The following is an 18,049-nucleotide window of genomic DNA, read 5'->3' as shown; positions in this document are numbered from 1 at the left end:
AAGGAATTTAAGAACGGATATCAGCCAAGGGTAAACGTTATCAAGGATGAGAATGGTGACTTGCTTGCAGACTCTCCATCAATCCTAAACAGATGGAAAAACTATTTTGCGCAACTACTAAATGTACATAGGCCAAATAGAAATGATCGGGACGAAATTGAAATACAAACTGCTGAGCCATTTATACCCGAACCCACGCTTACAGAAGTCGAAATTGCGATAGAAAATCTGAAAAAGTACAAGTCTCCAGGTATCGATCAAATTCCAGCAGAATTAATACAAGAGGGTGGGAGTGCATTATATAGCGAAATTTATAAACTTGTACTTGCTATTTGGGAAAAGGAAATTGTACCAGAACAATGGAAGGAGTCCATAATTGTACCTATTTTTAAAAAGGGGGACAAAACCAACTGTGGTAACTTTCGAGGAATATCACTTTTGTTGACGTCGTATAAAATTTTGTCCAATATTCTTTTGAGAAGATTAACTCCGTACGTAGATGAAATTATTGGGGATCATCAGTGCGGTTTTCGGCGTAATAGATCGACTATTGATCAGATTTTTTGTATTCGACAGATAATGGAGAAAAAATGGGAGTATAAGGGTACAGTACATCAGTTATTCATAGATTTCAAAAAGGCTTATGACTCGGTTAAGAGGGAAGTATTATATGATATTCTTATTGAATTTGGTATTCCCAAGAAACTAGTTCGAATAATTAAAATGTGTCTCAGTGAAACGTACAGCAGAGTCCGTATAGGTCAGTTTCTATCTGATGCTTTTCCAATTCACTGCGGGCTAAAGCAAGGAGATGCACTATCACCTTTACTTTTTAACTTCGCTCTAGAATATGCCATTAGGAAAGTTCAGGATAACAGGCAGGGTTTGGAATTGAACGGGTTACATCAGCTTCTTGTCTATGCGGATGACGTGAATATGTTAGGAGAAAATACACAAACGATTAGGGAAAACACGGAAATTTTACTTGAAGCAAGTAGAGCGATCGGTTTGGAAGTAAATCCCGAAAAGACAAAGTATATGATTATGTCTCGTGACCAGAATATTGTACGAAATGGAAATATAAAAATTGGAGATTTATCCTTCGAAGAGGTGGAAAAATTCAAATATCTTGGAGCAACAGTAACAAATATAAATGACACTCGGGAGGAAATTAAACGCAGAATAAATATGGGAAATGCGTGTTATTATTCGGTTGAGAAGCTCTTATCATCCAGTCTGCTGTCGAAAAATCTGAAAGTTAGAATTTATAAAACAGTTATATTACCGGTTCTTCTGTATGGTTGTGAAGCTTGGACTCTCACTCTGAGAGAGGAACATAGGTTCAGGGTGTTTGAGAATAAGGTGCTAAGGAAAATATTTGGGGCTAAGCGGGATGAAGTTACAGGAGAATGGAGAAAGTTACACAACACAGAACTGCACGCATTGTATTCTTCACCTGACATAATTAGGAACATTAAATCCAGACGTTTGAGATGGGCAGGGCATGTAGCACGTATGGGCGAATCCAGAAATGCATATAGAGTGTTAGTTGGGAGACCGGAAGGAAAAAGACCTTTAGGGAGGCCGAGACGTAGATGGGAGGATAATATTAAAATGGATCTGAGGGAGGTGGGGTATGATGATAGAGACTGGATTAATCTTGCACAGGATAGGGACCGCTGGCGGGCTTATGTGAGGGCGGCAATGAACCTTCGGGTTCCTTAAAAGCCATTTGTAAGTAAGTAAGTATACAACGAACATTACAAATATACCAAATACAGTACACAAAAAATTAAAATAGATAATCACAATACAGTGTAAACATTAAGTGAAAGAAATGAGACTTTGGCCACCTGTAAGCCTGTAGTTTAATTTTGACATAGGCGAAAAGTGGCCAGTAGGCCTAAATTTTGCCTAGAACTTCTCTTTAGGGACAGCTTTATTTCTCTCCTAAAGAAAGCCAAACTAAGAATGCTTTACAAGGTCGGGTTTGAACCTCCGAACCTCGACTCTAATGCCAAACATGTAACCGTAGATCGCAGACAACTAACTATGCATATTCAACGTTGAGAAGCTCCGTGCAGATCGGCTAATACATTTTCGTAATACAACAGAAAGCGAAGCACGTTCACATGAAGAAGCGACTCTTGATATTGTTGTTTATAGTCAGATTTTGATAATTGAATTTGAAAAACAGGTCATGATGTTGCATTGCTCCGAGTACACGAAACAACAGTGACTCAACTGTCTAATAACGAATTTGTTACACGAAACAACAGTGACCAAATCTATTTAATAACGAAGCGAATCTTGATATTATTTAACGTCAGAATTTGATTGGGATTTGAAAAAGCGAGTCATGATGCTGCATTCCTCCGAGTACACGTATTAACAGTGATTCGTCTGTTAAATAACGAAACGAAAATTGTTAACAGAAAATGAAACACGTTCACGTGAAGAAGCGAATTTTGATATTGATTTTTAATTGATTATTTTACGACGCTTTACCAACTGCTATGATTATTTAGCGTCTGAGTGAGATGAAGATGATAATGCTAGCGAGATGAGGCCAGGGTCCAGCGCCGAAAGTTGCCCAGCATTTGCTCTTAATGAGTTGCAGGGAAACTCCGGAAAAAACCTCAACCAGGTAACTTGTCCCAACCAGAATTTGAACCCGGGCCCGCTCGTTTCACTGTTAGACGTGCTAACCGCTACTCCACAGCGTGGACCATATTGTTGTTTCCTGCTAGATAATGGGATTTGAAAATCGAGTCGTAATGTTGCGTCGCTCTGCGTACACGAAACAACAAATGATTCATCTGTTTTATAACAAAGGGAACTCGTAACAGAAAACGAAGCACGTCCACGTGAAGAAGAATCTTGGTAGTGTTGTTTACAGTCAGATGTTGATAGTGGGATTTGAAGAACTAGTCATGATGTTACATTGATTGCCTCGAATGTACGAAACAACAGTGGTTCAACTGTTTAATAACGAAACGAATTCGTAAGAACAGAAAGTAAAATACATCCACGTGATGAAGCGAATTTTGATATTGTTTACAGTCAGGGTTTGATAATGGCATTTGAAAATCAAGTCGTGATGTTGCATTGCTACGAGTACGCAGTTCGTGTCAAGTCTGTGGTCGAGCTTCATGATAAGTCGTAATAAAGCGAATTACCCGCATGCTACTAAAAATACTCCTGCAAGTACTGTGACATATAAATAGCAAATAATTAAAAAATAAAGTCTCAGACCGGTTGCATAAAATTGATTCCGTCACAACGACCATCGATCCAACCGCGGCACGCGAGGAGCGGTTTGGCACGGCGCCAGCCCCGCACCCACACCGTTTAATCCACGGTGGATCCAAATATATTCTTTGGAGATTTCGGTTTTACAACTATTTCATAATCAAGGGAACTGAGCAGCCAGTTTTTCATATCGTCGGTTTACAAGCAATACACATTAAGTCAGAAATATTAGTTCTGAGAAAAAGGCGTTTGAAAATTCTTGACAAAACTGAATCCTCAAAATATTATTTTTCGTAAATTGTTTCCCTTTATGTGTACCTCATTTTCCAATTCTGAATTTATACGCGTACGTTATGTAATTAGGCCTATATACTCAATTTTCTCAGCAGTAATATTTTTTATTTAATGTGTTTTACTTGTAAACCAACGATATATGAACTATATAGATGCAGTTTCGTGCAGTAAAAGTCGATATCAGGATACTGATGGAAATACATTTTGCATCGGTACATATCCTATTGTGCTTTGTAATATCTTCTCCTGTTTAATGGACATTGTTTATTTTGATTATCTGAGAAGTTTGCACATCATATGTCAAATATTTTATTGAATTAGTGGACACTTTATTTGAAGACTTTATAGAAGAATCATACAAAGTATCTCGTCTATTTTTATCTTATTTTCTTATGCCTTGCGTAAAAATTGTCAAGTAAAGACAATATGTTAACAGAAATATTTTCTTAAGATGTAGATATTTTTTAGTGTACAAGCAAGGACGGGACTAATTATTTGTTGAAATGTTGTTATAAAATTGGAATTATTATTTTAAAATAATTCGCTTTTGTGTGTACTGACGCAAGTATCAAATCTACTACATCGCCAAATCTAGTAACAAATGCCCGCCTACTCTGAGTCTCCTTCACTGAACTGGAAGGGAAGGTGTGTTAGTTCTCCCCCCCCCCACCAAATTGTCATAGTTGTATTTCAGTCTAGTATAGTATACAGTCACGAAGCTCAATACGTAGTAAATGATATGCATCCATAGATAGTGCTAACCACTAGGATCGCTACTATCGCCTCATTACAGACAATGCGAAATAGTACCGACACAGTCTATTGTTCTTAGTACCCTTAACAACTCAAGCTTCGTGACTGTATATACTAGACTGTAGTTGTAGCGTGAATGTGTGCTCTTTACACGATGTCTTTAGCTGTTCTTGTCAAACAGAGCATTACTTTCTTTCTCCCCTATTAAAATTTATATAAATATCGACAGTGCATATTATACGCAGAAACTGTAATTTTGTAGAAGCTACTGTCGCGGGTTTGAATTCTATGGCGAGTATGGAAATTAGTCTGTTGTCAATATTATGTCAAAATGTTGTTAAAGATTAACGTCTGACATAATACTGTCGTAATTATCGTACTGGTACTTGAACAGTCCAGTTGTTTTATCAAATATTATGCATTCAAACTTAGCCGAGTTATTTTAAATTTAAATGACTTCACAAAATGTAAAATTTTTCTTTTCAGAAATTTTGAATTTAAATGTATTCTAAATTTAAGTCCAAATTATTTATAATAGTCTCCTTTTTAGATACTTTAAACTCTGCGACCTGTCAAGTTCCATTTTTCAATTTATTCTATACTTTGTTCAGCAGAGTCATCTGCGCTTTCACGAGACACTGAACTGTCTCAGTCAGTGTATTGACCTGCAAGAACATTTATTCACAAAGTGTGAAGAACTGGCCAGTAACTTTGCCAAGGTAGGGTTCTTTTACGTGTCATAATGCACAACACGAAACCTCTAATCTTACTTCTCTTCTAACGGAAGTTATTGTAATTATATTTAACTCTTCCTAAAAATTTAAGTAAAGTGATAGGTTTGGAAGTAAATCCCGAAAAGACAAAGTATATGATTATGTCTCGTGACCAGAATATTGTACGAAATGGAAACATAAAAATTTGAGATTTATCCTTCGAAGAGGTGGAAAAATTCAAATATCTTGGAGCAACAGTAACAACATATAAATGACACTCAGGAGGAAATTAAACGCAGAATAAATATGGGAAATGCCTGTTATTATTCGGTTGAGAAGCTTTTGTCATCTAGTCTGCTGTCAAAAAATCTGAAAGTTAGAATTTATAAAACAGTTATATTACCTGTTGTTCTGTATGGTTGTCAAACTTGGACTCTCACTTTGAGAGAGGATCATAGATTAAGGGTTTTTGAGAATAAGGTTCGTAGGAAAATATTTGGGGCTAAGAGGGATGAAGTTACAGGGGAATGGAGAAAGTTACACAACACAGAACTGCACGCATTGTATTCTTTACCTGACATAATTAGGAACATTAAATCCAGACGTTTGAGATGGGCAGGGCATGTAGCACGTATGTGCGAATCCAGAAATGCATATAGAGTGTTAGTTGGGAGACGGGAGGGAAAAAGACCTTTGGGGAGGCCGAGATGTAGCTGGGAGGATAATATCAAAATGGATTTGAGGAAGGCGGATGTGATGATAGAGACTGGATTAATCTTGCACAGGATAGGGACCGATGGTAGGCTTATGTGAGGGCGGCAATGAACCTGCGGGTTCTTTAAAGCCATTTGTAGAGTAAGTAAGTAAGTAAGATGCATTAGTGTTTATATTTCTGCTCTCATTAAAGTTGGGGTCTTCAACTCAATGTTATAAACAAGAGAGATGAACACACCAAGAAAAATAACAAAACAAAAAGGATTGATCACATAAGAAATCAGCAGTGCGTCGTCCTACAAATCGAAGAATGTGCAATAAAATGAAGGCTTGAATGAGATAACCATTATCTCAAAGTTCAATGCCAACAGAAAATTGTGAGGCTTACAAGAAATAATGTCCCTGTTGCAAGGATAAGTCCGGACAGACACTATGAAATCCATTATTTGCTTACATAGGCTATTTGATTAGGGAAGAAGTGATCACTGTTCAGTAGAATGAATCAAGTGTGGCACTTCAATAGAAGTCTTAGTATGGATGTAGAAGTTGAATTGATTCGATTCAGGAATAGGTTGTAACTTCCAAAACGTGTTTAGGCTCTTTCTTCTCTCTGTCAGGTAAGCAGCAAAGCAAGATACTGACCTTTTATGTAGTAGTGCTGAGGTTACGTACGAAAGAAGAGGTCTCTATCTCTCTATTTCGCTTGGGCCTTCATATCATATTTTTGTCTTTACTGTTCTGAATTACCATGAGGACAAGATTCTGTTGATAAACACAACCAAAATTCTAGTTCTGTTTGAATAAGAAAAGTATTATTTTACATGGCAATCAGTCGAACCTCCATACAACAAAAACTGATATAACGATGAACGCTATATGACCCAATTTTGAAGAAACCCCCATGAAATGATAAAAACATAATATATATTTTTAATTTACTTACTTTTCATGTTCATTATTTCAATTTTCACTTGGTATCACACCCTTAAAGATGTTTTCCATTATTTCGTATATCCTCTTTCATATTTTTGTTGACTGATCTTGACATTCTGTGAAGGGGTGTATTATAATAGAACTTTACCTCCTTCAATGGTGAGTGACCCTCAACAGGATTTTTCTTTATTGTTTCTGCCATTGTCTTTCTGACTACTGGTGCCTTTCACATCCGAGTGTTACTTGTTAATGATGGTAGTAGGTGTGACACGAAAACAATTCAGTTCCGAGATTAAATTAGCTGCATTCAGTGATTTAGATAGGAGATTAAAGCAGACTGAAGTGGCTAAAAGATACAAGTTTGCGCAGTCAACAATTGCAACATTCAAAAGAAATGCAAGGAATTGGAGGACAGTATTGGAAGTGGTAAAATTAAACCTAACGTGAGTGTTTAAAAAATGTGACAGCAGAAGACATTGGCATTGCTACCTTCAAGTGGTTTAATATCTCTAACCACCAGATCATCTGATTGTGCTCGAAGCAATAAGAAATACGTACCGCTATGTTGCTGAATACTTTAAAACCAAAAGACAGACTATAATTACTGATTAAAAGAAAAGAAAAAAAAACTCGTTTGAATGTTAAATCAATTCGTACGTCTAGTAGGGTAATCAAATGGCGAGTAAATGTTATTTTATAGTATGTAATGTTATTTCATACTGTTACTCTCTTTCAGAACTTAAAGATGGGTAAAGTTTCATAAGCCTTGAGTACAACAATAACCCGATATAATGATACAATTTTCCCAGCACCCAGAAAATTGTTGTATCGAAGTTCGACTGCATTTTATGTAGGTAGTTATTTGGAGAAAGTGATCCTCTAAATTATTTACTTCTTAATTAAAATATCTTCGGGTTACAGGAGCAATTGGAGGAATTGCGACGAACTGCCCCCAGCGTCGACCCAGCCCAGGTGTCACAGCTGCTGTCTTGCTGCCACTCTCTTTTGTCACCAGAATCTTCTGCCCTCGGACTGCCTGACTTTCCAGCTGACAACTTACCAACAGCTGCCAAGTTATTGGTGAGTTTAGATTGAGTAGATTCGAATCCCGGATAAGATGGCTGATGCCTGTCATGGGTGCTGCTCAACAACCCAAAATGAATTGTCAGTCATATTTTTGGATGTTACTTATGAAAGACCACACAATTTACTTTAGATTAAAAAAATGAACACACACAGAATGTTTCCGTACTATGCCGAAAAACTTGCAAGAGGTGTTCAGTAATTTAGAGGAAAGTATCTCATACTTTGAGAAGAACACAGGATAGGTAAAGTCTCCTTACTGTATAACAGTAGTCAACAAATTTTAACTTTTTGCCTACCTCACGAACAAAGCTGGGCAATTCTTACAAAATTATAAAATCGACCCTGCTGATTGCGAAAATGACAGTAAAAACATGTAGTATTTTTGTGTAATAGATTCAGAATGACGTTCATTAATAAATCACGTGTTTATACATTTCAAAATACTAACTTAAAACATTTAACGCTATTAAACTTTCTAAATGAGGAATTTTGAAAGAGAATACATTATTACGATACAAAGTTGGGAAGTGCTTTTTACAAAATCGAGGAAAAGTTTGAAAAACGAGCAGAGCGAGTTTTTCATTTTCCAAGATTTTGTAATGCACTTCACAAACGTGTACTGTACAACATTTTTTGCACGATCATATTTTTAAAATTGCAAATACAATATATTTTGAATTGAAAATTTAGAACAATATTATTCCAAAACCTTCGCAAAACTATACTGTAATGGCAACTAAGTAACAATAAGTATACGTCTATTTCAGAATAGTTTTATGTTTTATGTTTTGAAGAATGGTTTCCCTAGCAACAAGTTTCTGTGTGGGAATTCTAACTTTCAAAGCCTAACAACAATAGCTGTAAATACACCAAAAATTCGATCATACAAAATGCATTATTACAGTATTACAAAACAAATAACCACAAAATATAAAAACCCTAAATGATGAAATAATAAAGATGGCCATTACTCCTCATTTGATATAAAACACAGGATATTTTTCTGAAATAGAAAAGGCCATTGAGTTCAACAAGATATAAATTTTATGAATTATAATGAAAAGGAAGGTGAAATTAAAAAAAGAAATAATGATGATACGGCAGCTGCGTCTGTGACTCAACACTACTGCGCTGGTCTTCTGTTCAAGCGGCCTAGTTTCTATCCCTGGCGTTATTGCGATAGAACTTGCAGTGAACAAAGAAATGTATAAAAAATAATAAGATGTGTAACATTAATTCATTGCAAAGAATGTGTATGGAAAACAAAATAGTGTACGTACTAAATAAATAGGAACACATTATTTGAGGCAAATATCTACGTACTAATTACAGTATTGTATTTATAGCTTTAAACAAGCAGAACTGAATCGGCCGTGTTGGTATGGCAGTAGGTTACTACGGACTAGAAGGGTCCGAATTCAAGCCCAGACTAGAGAGAAATGTTTAATCCATAACTTCCAGAATTCCTTTAGGATCAACCTCTTACAAAATTTATTATGGGGTCTTCTTTGGGGGGGAAGGGGAGTACAGGTGGCTAGAGTGTAATGCTGATGCTGATCACATCACCTTCTAGTATGAAGATTGAGAAAACGTAAGAGTTCTACTTTTCTGTCTCCATGCAGCTGAGTGACATAAACTCGCACAATGATAAGAAGGGAGCTGTCTTTAGCTTCATCTATAGCACAAGCCTGCTTTTGCCGATATAATCATGGCAGTTTTGGGTTACTACGTGTTTCTATTTTTCAACTTCACTGATGAGACATTTTACCCTAGTGTAAGACCAACTTATCAAAGTCTTCAAAGAAGATTGGTAGATAAGATTTTTAATTAACTATCCTTTGTAACTACAGATGAAATGATAATGTGTACACATATGAACAGTGAGAAAAAACATGCTTCCATAACAAATTTCATGGGAACTTTTTGATGTAAGAAAGTAGCATTCCTTTAGTAGCAAATCAACAGCTGACTAAATTGTGACTAAATCTTGCCCTTTATCCGCAAAGAGATTGCACATATCTGTTTTAACTGCTAATCTTCATTACATACATTTGAGATATGTTATGCTTTCAGGAGGCTTTACCTGGCTTGCCACTCTATGAGGTACTGTATCGGCTGTACCCTTACAATAGCTTCTTGGCAAGGGAAGGAAAGCAGTCTGTGGAGGGGTTACTAACCACGTTTCATCTGCAAACTTCGAAGGATCAGGGCTCTGCCAGTATACAAGACGTAACTCTGGCAACACAGGACCACGTGGGTGGAGTTAGGATGAACTACAATGGTCAGCAGGCTGACTTCCAGGTGAGGAACTCAGTTGCGGTTTTTAAACACATACAGAAAGATGTAAATTTCGACATGATCAAGATTTTTGTCTGCTTTCAATGGAAGATTATATGAACACCACCTCTTCCTCTCTTCTTTCTCCTACTCTTCTCCTCGTCTTCTTCTTCTTCTTCTTCTTCTTCTTCTTCACTTCTTTTCTATTTCTCTTCCTTCTCCTCTATTCCTTATTCTCCTCTTCCTCCTTTTCTTTTCCTCCTTGTCCTCCTCCTATCCTCTTCCTCATGCCTCTTCTCCTACTGCTGCTGTTGTTTGGATTTGTATTTGTGAGAAAGGTGGTACATTCACACAAAATGTGAGTTAAAGACTCTTCTATCAATTAACAGCCTCTGTATGTGGGGTTGTCACTGATGCCCAAGAGATGAAGATGCTTCTCAAATTGACTGTGTCCTCATAGGAAATCAATAACTAGTTTGATGTGTTTTCTGGAAAGTCGAATGAGTTTTTCACTCCCTTTATGAGTCGGTTCCTGATTGAACTCTTTTGCATGTCCTTGGCCTTTTTAATGTTTTTCCAAAAAATAGCTAATTTTTTAAGCATTAGCCATAAGTAAGTAAGTAATTTGTTAATGTGATTGCACACTGCTCTTATTGCTGCTGTTACTACTAGTCCTACTACTACTACTACGCACCATCTGCTTGCCCATAGACCTGGCACAGCTGACGATCGATTTCAATCGGCGCTATGCCCTGTGCATTCAAAAACTTTATCACTGACCGCACTTCACACTCGGTGGGAGCTGGAATAGGAACATCTTCAGCCAATGCAACGAAGCTACTGAGACCACTCGGAAAGTTCCGCTAGCGCATGCGCCATGCCAGGACATTACTCTGTCACATACATGCAGTCGCTTTGTGCAACATTTGGTTTGCTAGCTGTGAAACGAGCGGGAAAGTTACTTTATGGACGCGTCTCGTACCATCACCTTATTTTCTTCCTTCTCCTTTCCTTCTGCTGTAATGAGGAGTGCTCTCATCAGCTGCATTTACCGTTCTCCAAAACACATTTTTGCATTGTTGCAGGTGGTGTGTGGTGCAGGGGAGCGGTTGTCTTTACCAGGAGGCTTTATACAGACCAAGTATCAGGAGCAGCTGCTGGCTCAGTTACTCCAGTCTCATCTGGTGGGTGACTTCTGTGTTATTGGACCTCGAGGATGTGGCAAGAGTGCAACAGTTAACAGATTGGCAGCTCTACTCAACTACCAGATAGAGCCAATTGTCTTATATCAGGTGAGGATATCAGTATTGACAGTGATTATTCCTGTATCACTGTATCAATCTTTGGGTTCTTTGTCTGATTCTAACTGAAGTAACTTCGTAGAATGTGTTCATTTCAGATTTGGGTGTGCAAGTGCTTCACTATGCTATGTAGTTGAGCAATTAATGTTTTGACTGTTTAGTTGGGTATTTCTAATAAATTGGAAAACTGTGTTAGGGGAGATTTCTTCGAGATACATTCTTTCCTGTTCTTATTTCACTATTTCTTCAATCATATTTATTCAGAAAATAAATATCGGTATATAGTTCGTTCAAATTATATTGACACTGTTACATGCACGTATATTTGACGGTAACAAGAGTGCAACAGTTATACACTTTGGAACGTGGTTCAGGGACTAGGAAGAAAACACACACACAGGTAATGTTGTTTTATCCACATGAGACACGATTGTTTACTATTTTAGAAAGGCTGAAGATGTGAGGTGTTAAAAATCTGTAATTGGGCATGATTTTATGATGCAGGATATGACGTCACGGGATCTCATTCAGCAGAGAACAACGCTACCTAATGGTGATACAATATGGCAGAATTCCCCTCTGGTAACTGCTGCTCTCGAGGGCAAGATGGCTGTGCTCGACGGCATCCATAGGATCCATCCCAGCACACTCGCTGTCATTCATAGGTATGGTACTCTTCAAAATATTTCAATATATCACGTTTATTGTGCAAGGAAAAATTTATGAAGCTTGTACTTCACATTACTTCTGAAAATTTTATAACTTTGAATCAACTCCTCCTTACCAGTGGTAAGATGTGGTACATTTAAGTATGAAATTGTGCATTCTTTTTATATTGTATATATTTGAATTTATGACCATTTGCGTGTAGTCTGAAGCAAGTATATTTTGAGAGAGAAGAGGAATGATAACTTTTCACTTATGCTAATATGACTAGGAACAGTTAATTTTGCTTGACGAAAGTAGATCCAGGCTTCCAAACATTACGTTTTTCACAATATATTTATACTAATGAAGATACCTATCAGCACGTTACGAATATCAATCATTACCTCGCTCTCCCTCTCCCTTCCTCCCTCTCTCTCCCTCTCCCTTCCTCCCTCTCTCTCCCTCTCCTCCCCTCCCCTTCTCTCCTCTTCCTTTCCCTCTCCTCCTCCCATCCATCCTCCCCTCTTCCTTGCCCTCTCCCCCTCTCTCTCTCTCGGCCTCTCTCCTTCCCCTCCCTCTCCTATCCAACTAGTTGTTAGAATAATTCTTATAAAAAAAGGTTGTTATTGATTAGTTGTTGGAATATTACAAAAAAGGTTGTTATTGATTAGTTGTTGGAATATTACAAAAAAGGTTGTTATTGATTAGTTGTTAGAAAATTATAAAAAGGTTGTTATTGAAGTACGACTGCTCACCAGCTTCGTCTGTTACCTGTACTCACGCATTGAACTTGTCATTAGTATGAAGAATATTTATTTATTCAAGTGCAGTGGGACTTGACAATGTCATTGCCCATAAAAAATTCAGGTAAGTCAACAGAAACACAATACATCACTGGTGGAGTGAAAATTTTTGCTCTCAATGTAATGCACACAAATTTGCTTTAAGTGTCTAAATAAACATTCGAAAATATATTCTTCACTGATCATCTTCCTGTCATATTATAATCCTGTAAGAACTGTTACGTTTACAAGAAATTTTGTTCCTCAATTAAGTATTCAGTTACCTTCATTAACTCATGTAGAGAACTAAATAACTTACATTAAAGTCAGCCATTTAATTAATTGCTTCTGCAATAGATCTCGCTAATTCTGTAGCATCATCTTCCATCCATAAGGTAGGCGCTCATTTACCAGAAGGACATTAGTACAGCACATTCGGATGTTTATTCTTTGCATTATTTTAAATGGAGCATTTGCCCACTTGGCCATATTGCCTCTGTCTGCATGACTGGATTTCGTCCAGAAGTGTGGCCAAAGAATTCTAAACGGATTTCTGTATGGTCCAAGATCGAAATAAATAATGTCATTGCAAATATTTCGATTGCAAGGCTTCCAATCGCAGTAATATTGAAGGTATAATGAAATGGATGATGCGAAGCTTATTTTATTAAGTCCAACAGTATGAAGAGCTTATAATTTATGAAATTAGAATTATAAATATGGAGAAAGAACATGGATGAGATTGGAAAAATACTAAATTAACCAGGTATGTCCTTCATAGTTTATTTAAGTTGCAGAGCTATTCATTTTATTTCCAGTTCAGTTCAGAACACTACAGTGAAATAATGCGCTCTAGCGATAAATTGCAACACTATTTGATGATTAATTCGGAAAGTTAGCAATACTATAATAAAAATCTGAACGCAACGAACGAATTTTTTCCGGTACTGGTAAGTGTGCGCCTACCTTTATGCTTTCATGAGCATGGCAGTTCTGTATCACTAGGGTTTGTGTATGTCCTGTATTCTATGGGAACATCCCTTATTATGAGGTTGTGTCCCAGCATCCCAATAATCTTCTTCGGGACTCAGAATTGTCCCGTATTTTGTAGATTTGTGTTTAAAATTTCTATTCTTAAACTTAAAACATATAATTGCCAAGAAATCGATAGCTCTTGTTCATAAAAGTGTCTTACCAATTGGTAATACTGTCATGTGACACTAGCGGACGTGGTAATAACTATGTTAGGATTGAAAGACTGTTTTCCCAGATGAACTCCTTATGGACAAACAAAAAGAATAGGTTATCTGTAGAAACTGTGAAAGCTATGCTTATTGTTAAAGTGTTTTTAATAAGAACTGTGTATAATTTCGTACAACATAAATCATTCTTTACTTGAGAAAATACATTCATCTGAGAAGTATATCACAGGGAAAGCTCAATGATTTAGTATTGTTTAAAGTGCAATTTTAATATTGTTACACTGGTACCACAGTCTAGTATATACAGTCACGAAGCTTGGGTTGTGAGGGTACTAGGAACAATTGACTGTGCAGATACTATTTCGCATTGTCCGTAATGAGACAATAGTAGCGATCCTAGTGGTTAGCAACTATCTATGGATGCATATTTACTACGTATTGAGCTTCGCTACTGTATATACTAGACTGTACTAGTACCCTACAATTAATGTATGTTCTTTTCCCTTTGCTGATGTTCGTAAATAAGAAAAACAATAAAATTTGGTTACTTTATTCAAACCGAAAGTGTCCCATATATATATATATATTTTTTTTTTAAATAGTATCTGAACCCTATGTATAACTACTATACATAATATGATGTAACAGGTTATAAATTTCAATAGAATTTCACACAAAATGTAATGTTTATTCATTGCTCGTCCAAAGGCATTGTTGAACTTCTTATCAAAATGTCTTATATATGAAGCATAATCAAGACTGTTTTAGCAAAAGCTAAGTGGGCATGTCTAAAGATGTCAAAATTTGCATGGAAGTAAAGTAATAATTTCTACTTGACTGCTGCAGAAGGGAGACTTTCTGGTTATTCATAATATATGTACAACAAATTTAGTCTTGAAACTTTTCGGACATAGATTGTAGTTAGAGACAGGAGTTATGGTCTGTCTCGAAAGTATTCAGACTTTTCAGAGGTAACCCCGGAAAAAACCTCAACCAAGTAACTTGTCCCGACTGGGATTCGAACCCGGGCCACCTGGTTTTGCGGCCAGACGTGCTGATCGTTACTCCACAGGTGTGGACATGTAAGTTTATCTTTGACTTTGATTGATGAGTGGGAGATCTTGTATGGGGCGTTGTATACCGTCTTGATATTGAATTTCTTCAGTAGTTTCCCAATTCTGTCTGTGGTTCCTTCTGTATGGGAGGAAGGCCTTCTGTTTCATGTTTATAGGTTCAGGATCCTGTTCTTGTGCTTCTGGTCGTGAATTCTTGTATGTGGACTTCCTTATAACGTTGTCATATCCATTGTTTTTTAAGGTTTTATGTAGGAATTGAAGTTCTGCTTGTAGGTTGTCAGAGTCACAAGTTCTATGAGCGCGCTTGATGAGAATTTTGATGACCGATCTCTTGACTCCTGCGTGGTGGTGTGACGAGGCGTGTAAGTATCTATTGGTGTGGGTAGATTTCCTGAAAACCGAGTGGCCGAGGGAGCCATCATTTCTCTTCTTAACCAGTCTCCATCCAGGAATGGGAGTTGATCTTCGTATTCTAATTCCATGGTGAACTGTATGCTGGGATGCTGTGCATTGAGGTTGGTCAGGATCGTGTGCAAGGTTGCTTCACCGTGTGGCCATATCGCAAATGTGTCGTCAACGTATCTGTATCATTGTTTATCGAAATGAAGTTTGACATAAGACAGAAATTATTGGAAAATTTTGTCTGGCATACTTCCGTTCAAGGAATCATTTACGTGCCATAACTATACGATACAGCAACTTCAGTTTCCTTCTCTTAAGAAGGAAGCCATTTTAAGGATTGCCCACAAACTTTCGATGTAATGACAACCATGGCAACCACTCAACCTCTATGGATGATTCTCGTCTTTACATTGCTTTGAGAAATACATCTCAAAGACAGGGTGGTGAGAGTGAAAACTAAATATTGTTTTCAGGCTGGTTCATGACCGAGAACTACAGTTGCATGATGGGCGCAGGCTGGTGCGACATGACCGCTTTGATGAGTATAAGAATCGCCACAACCTGTCTGAGGAGGAACTGAGCAAATCAGGTGTCCTCAGGATCCACCCTGCATTCCGCATTGTGGCCCTGGCAGAGCCACCAGCACAAGGTATGAGTTACTTGAAAGCTCTGCAAAAACGTTGTTTGTGATCTTAAAATATCTCTCTATGAAAAATTTGTCACTCATGTTTTTGAGATAGAAAAACAATAGAATATCTTACACTTCCTTGCCTGGAAGCATATCTTAGACACAATGACTTTGTGTGCTACAGGCTTCACAAGTCCTGACACTTCTTCATTTGAATGTTTTTAAGTTTTATATAAAAAGTATTTTAGTGATGACTGCGTAAAACACAACTGTCCGGTAACTATCTAACGTGTCAGTGACTTACTTCATACACAATTCATTTTAGTAAAACAAAGCTCTTACGAACACAGAACGAAGTAAGACTGGACTGTGATAGAACAAGGCAAAAGAGAAAGCATTTTTGTTGTAAGAGAGAAAACATTTTTGTTGTGTCTACTCTAGGTAGAGATGAAGATGTTAACTTCAGTGTTCTATTAAAAGCATAATAATATAGAGACCCAGGAGTATCCATGAATATATTAATACATATTGCAGAACAAATCTTAAGCATGTTACAGCTTTTCGTTTCATAGATATATAGTGCATACATTTTACCTTTCCACACTTGCAAAGGTAGAACAGAAGTGGCAATGCACAGTGCAGCTGCCCACATGCAAGAGTGGAAAAATGAAATGTATGCGCTGTGTGTATATATAGTATATAAATGCAAGAAATTTAAATAAAGTTCGGAGCTTATAAGAAGCATGTGTTTTACATCAGTTACATTAAGTGAAGTCACATGCATGTACATACTCTCTTTTATATGTTTACGCATTTGTTAAGAGTGCTACAGGTAAAATACACAGAAACATTTAATGGCCTCTAAACTCAACACCATATGATATATATTTTTTTCATGTATGTTTATAAAATTACCGTATTTTCTCGAATACCCCACGCACTTTTTTCCGGAATATACAAGTAAAAAATACGGGTGCGCAGCTTATTTGAAATGAAGTTGGCAACATTGCCTGATTTTCTTCCTGTTGTAACTCCCAAGGTGGTAGTGTATGTCATTATCTTCCCATGCAGGTATTTCATTTGTTAACATTGTTAAATAGGGAAAACATCGCAGAATGAAGATAATAGTGATGTCAGGTATTTATTATAACAAACCACGTAGTATCATACAGAATAAGGGTAGTTAATTTACTGACGCATGCTATTAATGTTGCACGATATCATGTAAATGGCCATCTAAACAAGATAACTGACATGTGTACAGTGTGTATGCATAGGTATTCGAGAAAATGCGGTATTGTCTTAATGCCTAATAGTATGTTTCGTATTAAAATTCCATATTTTGTCCAGGCATGTCACATTAATAAATTCTAGAGTTTTGTTGTGGTAATAATGCTGTCTGTTACTGCAGCATTCTTAACAGCTGACATGAGAAAGCTTCTCAGGGACAGATTACTTTAGATTTGAGGCAGGGTACACCCTATAAGATGTGTAAGTAAAGACCACTAGATTCCGGCTGGAGCTGAGTCCTTGAATCTTTGCTTTCATACAAGATTTTAGTTTTGCACAACTGAAGCTGAGCTACTTTCTTGGACCTATAAGCCAAAATAGGGATTCGCTGAAAGATATTCTTTAAATTTTGCTTAGTACTATGACAGTTCTCGTAGGATTTTCTGTAGGCAAAGAAGCTAAGAGAAAGATTTAATTCGAGAACTTCACTTTCTCCTATCTTTGTCAATCTTTTTTTAAGTTCTTATTTGCTCGCACGAAGTACAAAGAAAAATTCTGCAAAAGATTTTGACAAAAATATACGTACTGGTATGTACTCTCTGATTCCTGATACTGTAAAAATACGTGGTATGTATCCTATTTATGTGAGGCTTTTTCTTCAAGTTAGAAATATTTTATATTCAATTCTTAGAAGAGTCAACTTATCCAGGAAGTACGTCCTTGAAGTGTCATATTTTTTATTCCAGATTTGTTTTGTA

General features: G+C 36.9%; 1 protein-coding gene across 8 annotated transcripts in view; it reads left to right on the top strand.

The window, feature by feature from the left end:
- c12.2 (von Willebrand factor A domain-containing protein c12.2) overlaps window positions 1–18,049 on the top strand; it is a 210,685-nt gene that overhangs the window by 130,145 nt on the left and 62,491 nt on the right. For all 8 annotated transcript variants that reach the window (XM_069821229.1, XM_069821234.1, XM_069821226.1 and 5 more), the window contains 5 exons: window positions 7,581–7,739; window positions 9,819–10,046; window positions 11,108–11,314; window positions 11,828–11,988; window positions 15,907–16,082. In XM_069821229.1, coding sequence (XP_069677330.1) covers window positions 7,581–7,739; window positions 9,819–10,046; window positions 11,108–11,314; window positions 11,828–11,988; window positions 15,907–16,082 — 931 coding nt within the window. The remainder of the gene's footprint in view (window positions 1–7,580; window positions 7,740–9,818; window positions 10,047–11,107; window positions 11,315–11,827; window positions 11,989–15,906; window positions 16,083–18,049) is intronic.

Source organism: Periplaneta americana, chromosome 3 (genome assembly GCF_040183065.1).
Source record: "Periplaneta americana isolate PAMFEO1 chromosome 3, P.americana_PAMFEO1_priV1, whole genome shotgun sequence".
Classification (NCBI taxonomy): domain Eukaryota; kingdom Metazoa; phylum Arthropoda; class Insecta; order Blattodea; family Blattidae; genus Periplaneta; species Periplaneta americana.
Note: the sequence above shows the minus strand (reverse complement) of the source record. Positions and strands in the feature narration are given on the sequence as shown.